This window comes from Plutella xylostella, chromosome 11, assembly GCF_932276165.1.
Source record: "Plutella xylostella chromosome 11, ilPluXylo3.1, whole genome shotgun sequence".
NCBI classification, from domain to species: domain Eukaryota; kingdom Metazoa; phylum Arthropoda; class Insecta; order Lepidoptera; family Plutellidae; genus Plutella; species Plutella xylostella.
In genome coordinates this window covers 4256912-4273235 of record NC_063991.1, presented here as the reverse complement: position 1 = coordinate 4273235, position 16324 = coordinate 4256912, and the positions used below count along the sequence as shown (strand labels likewise).

General features: G+C 40.0%; 3 protein-coding genes and 1 long non-coding RNA gene across 5 annotated transcripts in view; 3 read left to right on the top strand and 1 right to left on the bottom strand.

The window, feature by feature from the left end:
* The window catches only part of LOC105392845 (zinc finger protein 184-like), a 342691-nt gene that overhangs the window by 49045 nt on the left and 277322 nt on the right, over positions 1-16324 (top strand). The window lies entirely within an intron of this gene.
* LOC125489162 overlaps positions 1-16324 on the top strand; it is a 232846-nt gene that overhangs the window by 40604 nt on the left and 175918 nt on the right. The gene's annotated exons all lie outside the window — the stretch shown is intronic.
* Positions 1-16324, top strand: part of LOC105389692 (zinc finger protein OZF-like) — a 45283-nt gene that overhangs the window by 3927 nt on the left and 25032 nt on the right. The window contains exon 3 of one of the 2 annotated variants that reach the window (XM_048623904.1): positions 763-3395. The exons of the other annotated variant lie outside the window; for it this stretch is intronic. Coding sequence (XP_048479861.1) covers positions 763-2972 — 2210 coding nt within the window. The 3' untranslated portion in view covers positions 2973-3395. Of the gene's footprint in view, positions 1-762; positions 3396-16324 lie in introns of those variants that run through there. 2 annotated transcript variants of the gene reach the window in all.
* Positions 9154-15925, bottom strand: LOC119693294 (zinc finger protein 431-like). Its single transcript, XM_048623919.1, has 3 exons — positions 15781-15925; positions 15005-15156; positions 9154-11733 (listed from the first exon to the last, which is right to left on the bottom strand). Exons 2-3 carry the CDS (start codon positions 15132-15134, stop codon positions 9788-9790), a joined length of 2076 nt encoding a protein of 691 aa, XP_048479876.1. The 5' UTR covers positions 15135-15156; positions 15781-15925; the 3' UTR covers positions 9154-9787.

The following is a 16324-nucleotide window of genomic DNA, read 5'->3' as shown; positions in this document are numbered from 1 at the left end:
ATTTATTAATGTATTACTAGCTGACCCGGCGAACTTTATACCGCATCTTACCCTATCCTACCCTACCCTACACTACCCTACACTACCCTACACTACCCTACACTAGCCTACACTACACTACCCTACACTACCCTACACTACCCTACACTACCCTACACCACCCTACACCACCCTACACTACCCTACACTACCCTACACAACCCTACACTACCCTACACTACCCTACACTACCCTACACTACCCTACACTACCCTACACTACCCTACACTACCCTACACTACCCTACACTACCCTACACTACCCTACACTACCCTACACTACACTACCTTTCTCACCTTTTAAACCTTCCCTGGACTTCCACAAATATTTCAAGACCAAAATTATCCAAATCGGTTCAGCCGTTCTCGAGTTTTAGCGAGACTAACGAACAGCAATTCATTTTTATTATATAGATTTACTAAAACCATAACTATGCTACTCTTACAGCTAAACCAATACAGTAGTGTAGATATAGTAGATAACTTATATTTAAATATGGCACTCACTTTCATACTTCTCTCTAACATTCCCCTGCATACATTCATCTGAGAACAAAATTGCATGAAAAGTCACACTAACCGTAATCTGGCTAATATTTTCACACAGACCGACTTTAGCGTTGCTCAATACCAATAACAAGAAGAATGTTTATCCTTTCTTCATTCATGTCACACCCTAAGCACATTTATATCTATCCCAATTAAACATTATTGTACCTTACAGAAACATTTACAACGTCGCCGGAAGTATCAAAGATAAATGAAAACAAAAATCAACTACACAATTTACCGGTCTACAGTGGGGATCACCCTACGGAGTGCTCCACTCAAGACCTGGATGTGAAACCTGACCACCTGTGTACTGACATGGATGGCACAATAACTGTCAAGGGCAACAGTTTGACAGAATTTGATGAAGTTGAAACTGAAATCAAGAAGGAATCAGAGAATGTTGTACCAAATGAATTGCCATTTTACAGAAACAGAATTATACTCGGCAAGATACAAGTAGATGAGTCTGACGAAGAACGAGAAATTCATGCACCAGCTGACTGTAATAATGTTGTAAACAACAAAACAAACAATGATCAAGATTTGGCAGTGTCAATATACACTGATGAAAATAGAAGCATGAGGATAACTAAACAGTATTATGAAAAAATTGAAAAATGTTTGCGAGCGAAAATTATTTTAACAAACTGTTATACAACTCTATTGAACAACAACTGTTACTGTGCTCAGTGTGCAGTGTTGTTCCCCACCACTGAAGCGTGTAGTGAACATTACACAAGCACACACACCGAGACCACTAACTCAACTAAAGCCTTGGCTCCTCTTGTGAAACGTAAACAAATCATATACCCACGTGAGAAAGCATTTGTGTGTGACTCCTGCACGAAAACATTCAGCAAAAAAACCAGCTTGATAAAGCACATTTTAATTCACACTGGCGAAAAGCCATTCGAGAGTGACATTTGCAAGAAAACATCGAGGCATCGGACTGCAATGAAAAGACACAAGTTACTTCACACTGGGGAAAAGCCCATCCAGTGTGACATTTGCGCGAAAACATTTAAATTTCGAAGTTATTTGGAGCGACACAAGTTAATACACACTGGGAAAAAGCCATTCCAGTGTGACATTTGCACGAAATCATTTAACCAAATATACAATTTGAAGACCCACAAGTTAAATCACACGGGCGAAAAGCCATTCGAGTGTGACATTTGCATGAAAACATTTAAACGAAGAAGTCATTTGAAGAGCCACAGCTTACGACACACTGAAGAAAAACCATTCCATTGTGAAACTTGCAAGAAAACATTCAAATATGTATTGTCTTTAAAACTACACAAATTAACTCACAATGGCGAAAAGCCTTTTAAGTGTGAAAATTGCACGAAAACATTTAACGAAAAAAGTAAATTAAAGAGACACAAGTTACTTCACACTGGGGAAAAGCCCTTCCAGTGTGACATTTGTACGAAAACCTTTAGAGGAAGAAGTCATTTGACAAGCCACAAGTTAATTCACACTGGAGAAAAACCATTCGAGTGTGACATTTGCATGAAAACATTTAAACGAAGATGTCATTTGAAGAGCCACAGCTTACGTCACACTGAAGAAAAGTGTGAAATTTGCACGAAAACATTTAACGAAAAAAGTGAATTAAAGAGACACAAGTTACTTCACACTGGGGAAAAGCCCTTCCAGTGTGACATTTGTACGAAAACATTTAGACGAAGAAGTCATTTGAAGTGCCACAAGTTAATTCACACTGGAGAAAAACCATTTCAGTGTGAAACTTGCAAGAAAACATTCAAATATGTATCGTCTTTAAAACTACACAAATTAACTCACACTGGTGAAAAGCCATTCCAGTGTGACATTTGCTCTAAAACATTTTATCGAAGATGTCATTTGAAGAGCCACAAGTTAATTCACACTGGAGAAAAACCATTTCAGTGTGAAACTTGCAAGAAAACATTCAGATATATATCGGCTTTACAACAACACAAATTAATTCACGCTGGGGAAAAGCCCTTTCAGTGTGACATTTGCAAGAAATCCTTCAATCACAGAAGTGCTATAAAAAGGCACAAGTTAATCCACACTGGCGAAAAGGCATTCCAGTGTGACATTTGCTCTAAAACATTTTACCGTAGACATAGTCTTAAGACGCACATGTTAAATCACACTGAAGACAAACCTTTCCAGTGTGAAACATGCAAGAATTTTTTTAAATATTTATCGTCTTTTAAACTGCACAAGTTAATTCACACTGGCGAAAAGTCATTCCAGTGTGACATTTGCATGAAAAAATTTTGCCGTAAAGGTAGTCTTAAGAGGCACATCATGTTACTTCACACTGCAACACAGGCATATGATTCTGAAGAAATGTGTCGGAAAAAATTTGAGAACCGGAAAACATGAGGAAACATAGTACATGACACGGCGTGAAACAGCGGGATGTCAGTGAGTGTCAGTGGGGCGCGCTGCGGGCGAGGGCTCGGCCTCCGCCTGTCCCCTCACTGCAGGCAGCGCCGGCGACGCACAGGCCGCGTTGTCGACACGCTCTCCTACACCCACATACAAGCGACTCCACCTACACTAACCACCTCAGTTGCAATTCTGACATCGGCGCGGACGGTCGCTTTCTAGCGGCGCCGTCTGTAGCCGTCACGTGTGACTCACTACTGAGTGACCCGGCTGCTCAAGGACAGCGTCCTGTTGTACACCGAGATGCCTGAAATCCCGGCTCAATTGTAAGCCTCGGAACATTTTAAAATGATATGAAATCGGTAGAAAACAACTATTTGGTTCTATATTTTTAATAAACATTATTATATCAAAATACTGATGTTTTTTGTTAAAGATAATTACCTATAATTCATTTTTGTTGTACCTGTTGCTGAGCTCTTACCGCAGTGGTACAGAGGGCCTTCGCAAGAGTGCGCCGCGCCGTCCTGTCCTCAGCAACTGTCCTGGCTTCTGTCCAGCTCAGCGCTTGCGCTCGCAGCTCGCCGTCAACTGTACGCCGCCATGTGTGCACCGACGACCGGGACACGGCGTCTGCGGCGGCTACTAGCTACTCATTCAAAGCTTGTTTTGTCATTACTCTTATGTGAATAAAATATTGGACAGTAACCACCTATATAATTTTAAAGACTACAATATACTTCACCTCAATAATCAATAAATACCTACGTTAGAGAGTTTATTTGTAGTAGTGTTATAGAATGCGATCAAATTTTTTGGCGTTTTAAGAACAACGTAGTTTCTTGCTGCCCTTGGGTCCCCCGCACCCCGGCAACTTAACTGAGGGCTAGGTGTGTTTTTCATAACTGATTGAGCAGTGAAAATCGACATTTGTACGGTGCGGAGCTAGTGCAGCACGTATACCGCTAGGTGGCGACTCTCTCGCGCTACACAAATTCGCGTTTACTCACCGCTATTCTAACGGAGTAAAAACTCGCACTCCCCATGCGGGTCAGCATGGAGACGGGGAGTTGAGCGCAACGTCTAGTGTATTGTTCCTCTGTGGCAATGTGTCTGACTATGCGGGGCTGCGGGGGCGCGGGGTCCTCACTTACTCTAGTAGAAAAGTAGTAACTAAGAAGATTTAATATCATTCCACTTAAGGCAGGCTTCATGCAGGATTAGGTATGATCTAGGTACATCAATATACATATAAAAGTACTTTTATGGAGTGAGAGAGTGAGGTGAGTCCAAGGCCGCTCCTCTGTCAAGCTATGAAATGCTACATGACAGCGCTGCTATAGGTGGCTATCGCTTGACGTGCAGGGGCGCCATGGGCTTCATTGTGCCCGAAGTGCAGGCAGAATCTCACGGAATCACGCAATAAATGATATCGTTCGGAGGGCTCTCATTTCTGCTGACATTCCGGCGGTTCTTGAGCCGCCGGGGTTGAGTCGCAGTGATGGGAGGCGTCCGGACGGTCTCACCTTGATACCGTGGGAGAAAGGTCGGTGCCTGCTCTGGGCCTGTAGTCCCGCTGTCCCCGTAATTCTTGTCCCCGTTAAGCGGGGACAACGGTACTTTCAGAAAATAAATAAAATCAGGCCCGTTGTCCCCGTTGGACGTGAGCTCCTCAACGGGGACACCGGCACTTAATAAAAAAATAAAAAATCAGACCCGTTGTCCCCGTTCTCAAAATAAACTTTAAAAAACACAAGTACGAGTAAATTTTTTATTTCATGAATTTTATATAATATCTTCACATCAAATCGCTTTTTAGCTTAGATCAATTCATAACTAACCTGGGTGATAAATTGACAAATTTGATGAACGTGTACATTTTAAAGGATGCGCTAACGGCAAGACGGAATACTGCCGCGAAACAAAAGCACAGATAAAAAAACACACACTCACGCCTTGTACTAATGTACTCCCTTGCGGGGTAGGCAGAGGTGCATTGCTGCACCAACTTTTTGCCTGAGTGTTATGTTAGTCCCAATGTAATAGGGGGTGGGCCTATTGCCATTTTACGGGCACATCCAAGACCCGAGAACAAATCTGTGTTTAAACAAATATCTGCCCCAGCCGGGAATCGAACCCGGGACCTTCGGCTCAGTATCAGGGTACTCACTGGGGTGACTAACCAATACGCCATTCGGTCGTCTAAGATAAGTTTCATTTTATTTTTCCTTTTCGTGCTAATAGAATTCGGAAGGGACAACGACACGTAAAATTTTGACGGCTCGTTGTCCCCGTTCACTATTGCCCGAAAAGGGGACAACGGAACGAAAATATAATGACGTCCCGTTGTCCCCGTAACGGGGACACAGTTACGGGGACAACGGGACTACAGGGCTCTGGGACGCCACATGCGTCTGCACATTTGCCCCGTCCCACGTGGGGCACACTGCTGGCACGGTGGGTGCGGCTGCCGAGGCGGCTGCACGACAGAAGTGCGTCAAATACGGCCAGTTGATTGCGGGTGGCTATATTTTTGTGCCTCTTGCCATTGAGACCACTGGGGTTTGGGGGGAACAGGGGAGGCAGTTCGTCAGGGAGATTGGGCGACGCTTGAGGAGCTGCGGTTTTGACTACCGCTCTGGGGCGTACAGAGGATCTCCCTCGCCGTGCAGCGCTTTGAATGAGTAGCTAGTAGCCGCCGCAGACGCCGTGTCCCGGTCGTCGGTGCACACATGGCGGCGTACAGTTGACGGCGAGCTGCGAGCGCAAGCGCTGAGCTGGACAGAAGCCAGGACAGTTGCTGAGGACAGGACGGCGCGGCGCACTCTTGCGAAGGCCCTCTGTACCACTGCGGTAAGAGCTCAGCAACAGGTACAACAAAAATGAATTATAGGTAATTATCTTTAACAAAAAACATCAGTATTTTGATATAATAATGTTTATTTTTTTTTTTTTTTTTTGTTCCTTGATTGTTCTAACTTGCGATCAGTCGTTGGACCATAAGCAGTTCTTTTGAGCGGTAGAATGACTTGCAGAACTGGCCTCTCCATTGATAGGCTGTCCTTCATTAAAATTTATTCAGTTTTATTCAACTGAATAATTGTCCCAGATGTGGCTTCGTTTAAGGCGACGGGTCATTTCTGTCTGTGTTAGACATCGCGCCAGCTCATTTTCATGATTTGTTACCCTGTCTCTGTAGGCTTTTGTGAGATGCTTAACTTCCTCTTTCACAGTAGGTATTTCTAGGTAAGCATGTATTTCATCAGTTTTTGTAAACCGCTTTGGGAGCTCTTGCTATGGTCCTCAGTGCATTATTTTGGAATCTTTGCAGTATTTCAATGTTGCTGTTTTTCGCCGTACCCCACAACTGTATACCATAAGTCCAGACGGGTTTTAAAATGGATTTGTAAATAAGCATTTTATTGTTTAGTGACAGTCTTGACTGCGGGCCGAGCAGCCATTGGAGAGATCTAAAACGGTAGTTCAGCTCATCGCGTTTTTTCTGGATGTGCTTTTTCCAAGTTTGCCTCCGGTCAAGGTGAAACCCTAGGTACTTCACTGTATCTTTATGTGGTAATCGCTCATTCCCAAATTTGACCTCCGGACAATCTTTCCTTCTTAGGGTGAAAGTGATATGATTGGATTTTGCTGCACTAGCCTTGATCTTCCAACACTTCATCCAATCATGTATCTTGTTGAGGTGTGTTTGCAAGGTCGCTGATGCTTGCTCTGGACTTTCACTTGAAGCAAGTACAGCAGTATCGTCTGCAAATGTTGCAGTCATCACTGTTTCTGACACAGGAACATCACTGGTATAAATAATATACAATGTCGGCCCAAGGACTGATCCTTGCGGTACCCCCGCTTGTATATCATACATGTCGGAAACAGAGTCGTTTATTTTCACATAAAATGACCTATTTTCAATGTATGATTGTAGGAGTAGGAACATGTTATGAGGTAGGGTCTTCTTTATTTTATAGAGTAGGCCATTATGCCAGACTTTATCAAACGCCTGTTGTACATCCAGAAATACTCCACAGCAATAAAGCTTTTTTTCCAGGGCGTTTCTCACTTTTTCACAAACTCTGTGTACTTGTTCCACTGTCGAATGATTGCTTCTGAATCCGAATTGATGTTCTGGGATTAGTTTCTTCTCTCCCATACAAGCTTTTAGCCGCACAGAAAGTACTTTCTCGAAGACTTTTGAGAGCACTGGTAACAGACTGATTGGTCGGTAGGAAGACGTAAGATGTGGGGGTTTTCCCGCTTTGAGCACCATTGTTATTTGGGACACTTTCCAGATGTTCGGAAAATACCCGGTTCTCAGTATGCTATTGAAAATAATTGTTATGAGAGTTATGACTTTCTTTGGTAGTTGTCTTAGTACTTCAGCGGTTATAAGGTCAAAACCTGGCGCCTTCTTTAATTGTAGATTCTGGATTGTTCTACGTACTTCAGAAGGGGTACAGGCAGCCAAAGGTGGACTGAGTTGGAGATCACTTTCCAGATAGTTTTTGACTTCTTCATCTACAATGTCTGATGTGAGGTCTTCATTAGGTTTAAACACATTTTTCAGAAACGCCGCGTAAGCTTCAGCTCTCTCTGTGTCTGTCCTCGCCCAACTTCCGTCTTCGGTTTTTAATGGGTATTGAGCAAGTTGAGGCTTTAGTGTTGTTTTAACAGTTTTCCATAAGGAATATTCATTATCACACATTGGGTTGAGGGACTCTAGTTTTTGTTGGAGGGTGTCATTCTCTATTTCAACTAGGAAGTCCTTTAATTCAGCTGCAGCTTTGTTAAAAGCCTTTTTGTGCTCTGGATGTCTGCTGATCTGCCATTGCCTTCGGAGTCGCCTTTTTTCCAGTACTTTTTTTCTCACTTCTTGAGGTATGTTGTACCGACCGTGATTTTTTATGGGATCTCTAGTGCCTGGAGTGTTTAGCCAAGCTGACTTTTGAATGATTTGAGTCAGATAGTTGGCTGCAGTTTCGATATTCTCTTCCGTTTTTAAAGGAATGTTGAGGTTGGTGTGATCTTCTAGGTATTGGCGATACGAATCCCAATCTTTTTTGTGATTGCATAAATATGGGCATTTTGCTCTTTCTATAACAGATGTGCTTATAGTTGTTATTACGGGTGTATGATCCGAAGAGCTGTCATAGCATCCTTCAACTTTAAGGTAGTAGGTTGAGATGCCTTTATATACAAAGAAATCCAGAAGATCCGGGAGTTTATTCGGGTCAGTAGGCCAGTAAGTAGGTTGGCAGGTTGTTAGAACAGTTAATTTGTTTCGGTCTAAACAATTTTTTAGGTTTCTTCCTCTTGTTAGCGTAAGTCTTGAACCCCAGTGAATGTGTTTTGCATTCCAGTCTCCGCCTACGATATATCTGTTCCCCAGCGACCGGAAGAACTGATCAAAGTCTGTGTCAGACAGATCTGGTTGTCTATTTTTCTTTGGTGGGCAATATATAGATGACACCGTAAGCTGCCCCCATTGATCTTCTATCGCGATAGATGTAGCTTGTATCTGAGCTGTTCGATATTTAGGCAGTAATTGATGCTTAATGTTGTTCCTTACTATAATAGCAGTTCCTGCATGCCCCGTGTCATCTGGATGAGCTGTTAGGTAGGTATGGTAACCAGATATATCAGTTCGAGAACTTTCTGTTAGGCGTGACTCAGATATTAATAATATATCCAAATGGTGCATTTTCATCAAAACATCTACTTCTTGTTGTCTGTTTGATAGTCCATTTGCGTTCCAAGTTGCTATTATTAAAGATGCCATTAATTTATTAGTTTTGTAACTAGCGTGGTCAGTAGACTCATCAACGAGCCCATCTGGTCCAGTAGTTTGTCTAGCTTTTCAGCTTGTTTGGAGAGAATTTCTTCTAGTTTTATTGGGGTGTTTTCTTCATCTTTATTGGCTGCTATTGATGCGTAGGTGCGGCGTGGTTTCTCGCTCTTACTCGGAGCTGGAATGTTGTAGGTACTAGCTGGTATTTTTGGAGCATGGGTATCGTGTGATTTATCACAATTTTTTTGGTGTGGCTTCACAGTAGTTTTGCGTTGTTGTATTTGCAGGAATACTTTACAGTATTTTGATATAATAATGTTTATAAAAAATATAGAACCAAATAGTTGTTTTCTACCGATTTCATATCATTTTAAAATGTTCCGAGGCTTCCAATTGAGCCGGGATTTCAGGCATCTCGGTGTACAACAGGACGCTGTCCTTGAGCAGCCGGGTCACTCAGTAGTGAGTCACACGTGACGGCTACAGACGGCGCCGCTAGAAAGCGACCGTCCGCGCCGATGTCAGAATTGCAACTGAGGTGGTTAGTGTAGGTGGAGTCGCTTGTATGTGGGTGTAGGAGAGCGTGTCGACAACGCGGCCTGTGCGTCGCCGGCGCTGCCTGCAGTGAGGGGACAGGCGGAGGCCGAGCCCTCGCCCGCAGCGCGCCCCACTGACACTCACTGACATCCCGCTGTGTCATGTGTAAAGGAGTCAAGTGAAACACGCGTTCAAGCTTAGACTGATCGTTTATTGATAAGCGCAAGACCTACCCTCATACATTCATATTACACATACTGGGGCAGCGTATGTAATGCAGGGACGCACTAGAGTGTAATAAATTTTCAACTTAGTGCCTGGGCTTAGATTGCTCTATCGATTTAGTATGGGGCTGAGAGCATTTATCGCTTTTATTCCCTTTACTTTTAGGTTTTCAACATTGGTACTCCAGTTAATTTTGCTATCGATGTTTGTATCGTGTCATGTACTCCGTCCTCATGTTTCCCGGATCTCACACTTTTTCCGACGCATCAGAATCATATGGCTGTGCTGCAGTGTGAAGTAACATGTGCCTCTTCAAGTGACTTCTTCGGTTAAATGTTTTCGTGCAAATGTCACACTCGAACGGCTTTTCTCCCGTGTGGATCAATTTGTGCTTTTTCAAATTGCCAAGCAGACTAAACGTTATTTTGCAATCACCGCACTTGTATGGCTTTTCGCCAGTGTGAAGTAACTTGTGCATCTTTAAATTTCTTATTTGGTTAAATGTTTTCTTGCAAATGTCACACTCGAATGGCTTTTCTCCAGAGTGGATTAAAGTGTGCACTTTCATATGACTGAGGTATCTGAAGGTTTTCTTGCAAGTTAAACACTCGAATGGCTTTTCACCAGTGTGTGTGTGTATTAACTTGTGTCTTTTCATAGCACTTCGCTGATTGAAGGTTTTTTTACAAATGTCACACAAGAATGGGTTTTCGCCAGTGTGAGTTAACTTGTGTTGTTTTAAAGCTGATAGATAAATGAAGATTTTCTTGCAAGTTTCACACTGAAATGGCTTTTCTCCCGTGTGGATCAATTCGTGGTTTTTCAAAGAATTCATGTGCCTAAACGATTTTTTGCAATTACCGCACTTGTATGGCTTTTCGCCAGTGTGAAGTAACTTGTGCATCTTTAAATTTCTTATTTGGTTAAATGTTTTCTTGCAAATGTCACACTCGAATGGCTTTTCGCCAGTGTGAGTTAACTTATGTTGTTTTAAAGCTGATACATATTTGAATGTTTTCTTGCAGGTTTCACACTGGAAAGGTTTCTCTCCAGTGTGATGTAACTTGTGGTTCTTCAAATGACTTATTAGTCTAAATGTTTTCGTGCAAATGTCACATTGGAATGGCTCTTCGCCAGTGTGAAGTAACTTGTGTGTTTTCAAAGAAGACCGGTGCCTGAATATTTTCGTGCAAATGTCACACTCGAAAGATATTTCACCAGTGTGAAGTAACATGTGCTCCTTAAGATAACACCTTTGGTTGAATGATTTCGTGCAAATGTCACAATGGAAGGGCTTTTCCCCAGTGTGTTTTAACTTGTGTCGCTCCAAATAACTTCGAAATTTAAATGTTTTCGCGCAAATGTCACACTGGATGGGCTTTTCCCCAGTGTGAAGTAACTTGTGTCTTTTCATTGCAGACCGATGCCTCGATGTTTTCTTGCAAAAGTCACTCTCGAATGGCTTTTCGCCAGTGTGAATTAAAATGTGCTTTATCAAGCTGGTTTTTTTGCTGAATGTTTTCGTGCAGGTGTCACACACAAATGCTTTCTCACGTGGGTATATGATTTGTTTACGTTTCACAAGAGAAGCCGAGGCTTTATTTGAGTGAGTGGTCTCGGTGTGTGTGCTCGTGTAATGTTCACTATACGCTTCAGTGGTGGGGAACAACACTGCACACTGAGCACAGTAACAGTTGTTGTTCAATAGAGTTGTATAACAGTTTGTTAAAATAATTTTCGCTCCCAAACATTTTTCCATTTCATAATACTGTTTAGTTATCCTCATGCTTCTATTTTCATCAGTGTATATTGACACTGCCAAATCTTGATCATTGTTTGTTTTGTTGTTTACAACATTATTACAGTCACCTGGTGCATCAATTTCTCGTTCTTCATCAGACTCGTCTATTTGTATCTTGCCGAGTATAATTCTGTTTCTGTAAAATGGCAATTCATTTGGTACAACATTCTCTGATTCCTTCTTGATTTCAGTTTCAACTTCATCAAATTCTGTCAAACTGTTGCCCTTGACAGTTATTGTGTCATCCATGTCCGTACACAGGTGGTCAGGTTTCACATCCAGGTCTTGAGTGGAGCACTCCGTAGGATGATCCCCACTGTAGACCGTTAAATTGTGTAGTTGATTTTTGTTTTCATTTATCTTTGATACTTCCGGCGACGTTGTAAATGTTTCTGTAAGGTACAATAATGTTTAATTGGAATAGATATAAATGTGCTTAGGGTGTGACATGAATGAAGAAAGGATAAACATTCTTCTTGTTATTGGTATTGAGCAAAGCTAAAGTCAGTCTGTGTGAAAATATTAGCTAGATTACGGTTAGTGTGATTTTTAAAGCAATTTTGTTCTCAGATGAATGTATGCAGGAGAATGTTAGAGAGAAGTATGAAAGTGAGTGCCATATTTAAATATAAGTTATTTACACTACTGTATTGGTTTAGCTGTAAGAGTAGCATAGTTATGGTTTTAATAGATCTATATAATAAAAATGAATTGCTGTTCGTTAGTCTCGCTAAAACTCGAGAACGGTTGAACCGATTTGGCTAATTTTGGTCTTGAAATATTTGTGGAAGTCCAGGGAAGGTTTAAAAGGTAAGAAAGGTAGGGTAGGGTAGGGTAGGGTGGTGTAGGGTGGTGTAGGGTGGTGTAGGTTAGTGTAGGGTGGTGTAGGGTGGTGTAGGGTAGTGAAGGGTAGTGTAGGGTATTGTAGGGTAGTGTAGGGTATTTTAGGGTAGTGTAGGGTAGTGTAGGGTAGTGTAGGGTAGGGTAGGATAGGGTAAGATGCGGTATAAAGTTCGCCGGGTCAGCTAGTAATAAATTAATAAATATCAAATTATAGTAACGATTTGGGTTTTTGTATACCTGATATATTACAATGTATCTGTATAATAAATAAATTCCGGATTATTGGAATTCCGGGATAAAAAGTAGCCTATGTTTTTTCTTATGGTCTAGACCGTATGTATACCAAATTTCATTCAAATCCGTTTAGTAGTTTTGGCGTGAAAGAGTAACAGACAGACAGACACAGTTACTTTCGCATTTATAATATTAGTAAGGATAATATGTGGGGACATCTCACAAACAGCCATTGGACCCCAAACTAGACAGAGCCTGTAATATGGCTATCGGACAGCCGATACATTTACACAAATACATAGATAGATATGTCGCAGGCATCTGGTTGAATCTCCTTTTTGATTTAATCACTAGCTCCTTCATTGTATCCAGTAAGTAGTAAGTAGTGGGGTGTTAGGTCTAGGCTTACCTAAAAAACATGAAGTATGTTCCTTTAGAAACGATACAAATAATCTAAAGAATTATCCAATCATCTAAACTTTTTTTTAAAAGCTGATTCGCTGCAAGTAGTTACTAAACTCATCCCAGAAACATTGTTTAAAAAATGTTTTGATGATTAGATTATTTGTTAGCATTAGGGTATGCAATACCGGTAATATTTCAATACCGGTATTGAGTTCTAATACCCGAACTCAATACCGGTATTGAAAATATTACTGGTATTGCATCATCCCATCATCATCATCATGGTATGCAGGATCCCGGTATTAATATCGGTATTAGACTTCCTTGTTATAAACCCAAGTAACATTTCATTCGAGCTTAGGTTGTAAGAAATGCCTTTAGGTTTTATAAGGGTTGTGAAAAGGTTAATGCTTTGCTATCTGGTCATATTGAGTACTTGAGAATGATTACTAAGTCCTATAACTAATTGTTTATTAATACAACCTTGTAGCTGCTGATAAGAGTTTATATTAACGTTATTTTAACATGTATTTCAGGAGCATATAGTTCTAGGATCTTATAGTTGTCGTAGACTCCTGATTTACTTCTAGAAAAGCTAGCATTAATGCTAAAGTGAGAGCTTAAGGTTAAATTTTTAACCTTGATACAACCATAAAGTTATGGAATTTTTAAATTACTTATAAGTATTTTTTAAAACCTGTCTTAAACCTTTAGGTTGATAAGAGTTGTCTAGGCAAACAAATTAGGACTACTTGGTGAAAACCAAAAGCATTAAGCACTGGCTATGAGCTAAAGGCATGATTTAAGTCCTACAAGAATATTTTAAAGCTTTAGAGGCATCCTCAAAATATGTTTAATGCTTTTTAGTAATTTCCTAACGGCCGCCATATTTTTTCACTGAAATAAAAAAAAACTTACCAAAAAGATACATTTTAATTAATAAGGGAAAATTCAGTAGCGTTTCCTATACTATTTCAAATATATGTTTTTTTTATATAGACAGTACTTTTATTTCTAATATAAATTTACACCAAACATAAAATTTTATCTATTTTTTTTAATTAAAATATCTTCAAATTTATCATTTACAAAAGGCCCGTCACTTATACAGAACTATTATCCGAAAGTATCACAATAAAGTGCTAGTCGCACAAGGTTTTCATATTTCCTGACTTCAGCCTAACTACTTACTATATTTTGTATTAATACAACACTTACAAGTTAGCCATTTTGAGTCTTGGAAAGTGTCAGGTAATGGCGCCATTTATTATAATTATTATAAAATCTTACACAGAAACATTTTAAGACCCGAGAGTCCTGGGAAGGCATTACAAATATCCATCAAATGTGTTTCAAGTTATAGTAGAGTTACATCCAGGACTAATTTAGAACTTAAAAGCTGTCTTCCAAGGTTATGTTAACGTTAAATTAAGGTTGTGAAGGTTTTATTTAGGTTCTGTGTAAGTTGTTCAAAAGGTTCTGGGTTTGAGCTATAGGTTTTGCTGTAGCTCTCAGAAAGGTTCTAAAACGTGGGCCCTTTTTGCACTCAGGAGGTTAATATAAGGTTATCGAGCCTTCTAAGTCTCACGAGTTGATTTCCATACAAAGGTTCTAGAACCTTTTCAAAACCTTTTTAAAACCAAAAATGTTACTTGGGAATGGCATATATTTTGTTTAAAGGTCGTAAAGGGCAAAATACAACAAGAAAAAGCCATCAAATTCTGTGTTATGTAATATATTTTAACGAGAATTGAGTATTAGAGTTAAAATTTTAGAACGCATGGACAACAAGTAGGTTTCCAAAGGCCAAAAACCGCATGTAACGGTTGAAAACAAGTGCACTTTCATAGTATATAGGAGCACAAGGCTAACTATATCTTAATCGCTTGATTTATAGCCTCAAAAATGTCCAATTCCGGTATAACTTCAATACCGGTATTAACATTCAATACCGGTATTGAAAAAAGCGTGGATTTTGTCCGGGTTCCCCGTATTACGCAATACCGGTATTGCGGTATTGCATGCCCTAGTTGGCATATGTGTATCGTTTCTGAAGTAGCATACTTTGAGGTTGATAAAATAGGATGAATAACAAAGATTTTGTGTTTTATTGATCTTTTCCCTATACTTTTTGCACAGAGTTGTATAAAATAACCTTAACAGAGCATTCAAATTACAAACCTGGTGCTACACTTTCACTTGTATCAAAATCAATAATTTCTTGTTTGAGAATGGCAAGATCTGGAAACACGCTCCTCACAGTAGGGTTGTTCAACAGATCATGTTCCTCTATGTCCATGCCATCCTCCATCTTATAGTGTGGTTTTGTACAACTAAAACAAGAGCCATAATTATACTCAAATTTGCATTTATTCTTCTTACTAACTTCATATACAAATGACATCAAGTTGACTGGAAGCAGAACAAGCCACTCATACAAAAGTGTGAGGATGTAGGATGCTACTGCATATGACAGTACCTACATTGAAAATTATTTTAGTAGGTAAGTAGGTATCAACATACCTAGAGTACTTATAATACCTATTATTTATTTCAGAAAAAGGTGGAAAATAATGGTAAGTATTTAAAATCATTTCATTCCAGTCGTCATAAGGCACAAGAATGGTTAAAAATATATAAAATTTTAGAAAAAATTTACTATAAGTACCAGTAGATCTAGATTCTAGAGCTAAAAAGATAAGAACCTACTCATAGTTTTAAAAAAGAGGCCACAAACAAACGCTTTTATAGCATTTGTTGAGGAAGGCCCTCACCACCTACCACCTGCTAATTAAAGACCTCTGCAGGCTCTCTCACTTCCACTGAGCCAACAACCACCGACAACTCTACATTCTGCCACATATTCACTCTTGTGTGTAGCATAGATTTAGCAAACAAATGAAGGAAATGCTAACCTCAACACCAGAAGTACGAAGGTTTTATAAAACTATTCTTACCCAATGCAGTGCGAAACACTTTATTCAGCAGACTATCGGTGAAATTAGCATTTATAAGCTTTGAGGGTGCTAATAGTTAAGAATATTTTTCGGTTTTTGACCAAAACACATCCAAATACGCAAAATGACCCAAATGCAAGCCATAGAGAAAATAACACTACGTCAACGTCGTCAACTACGTGATGCAAGCCTAGCTGTCATGTCATTGACATTGAACATTGACATTTTGTTTGAAAGTACTCTGTGGTTGAATGTTTCTATTTCACAGTGGCTCAAAAGGACAAGTGGACGTTGTTACGCAGAAAGGACTCAATCCACAACTTGGTCAAAATTGAGTTATATACTAGAACATGCTATTTAATGTAGGGTCTACCTACCAAAAAAACAAACACAATAAAAAACCGACTACAACATACTTCTTTCAGAGAAACCCATTTCCTATTAATTCATGAAAAAAATAGTTTTGCATAAAGGTCTGAAACGCTCTGAGTCGTTTTAGAGAAAAACTTATTCATTGAAAAAAGACAATTTGTATTTAGCAGAA

Coding starts and splice junctions, on each gene's coding strand:
- LOC119693294 (XM_048623919.1), bottom strand. CDS start 15,134: ATGGAGGATGGCATGGACATAGAGGAACATGATCTGTTGAACAACCCT. Junction 11,734..15,004: donor AAGTGAAAGTGTAGCACCAG/GTTTGTAATTTG, acceptor TGTACCTTACAG/AAACATTTACAACGTCGCCG.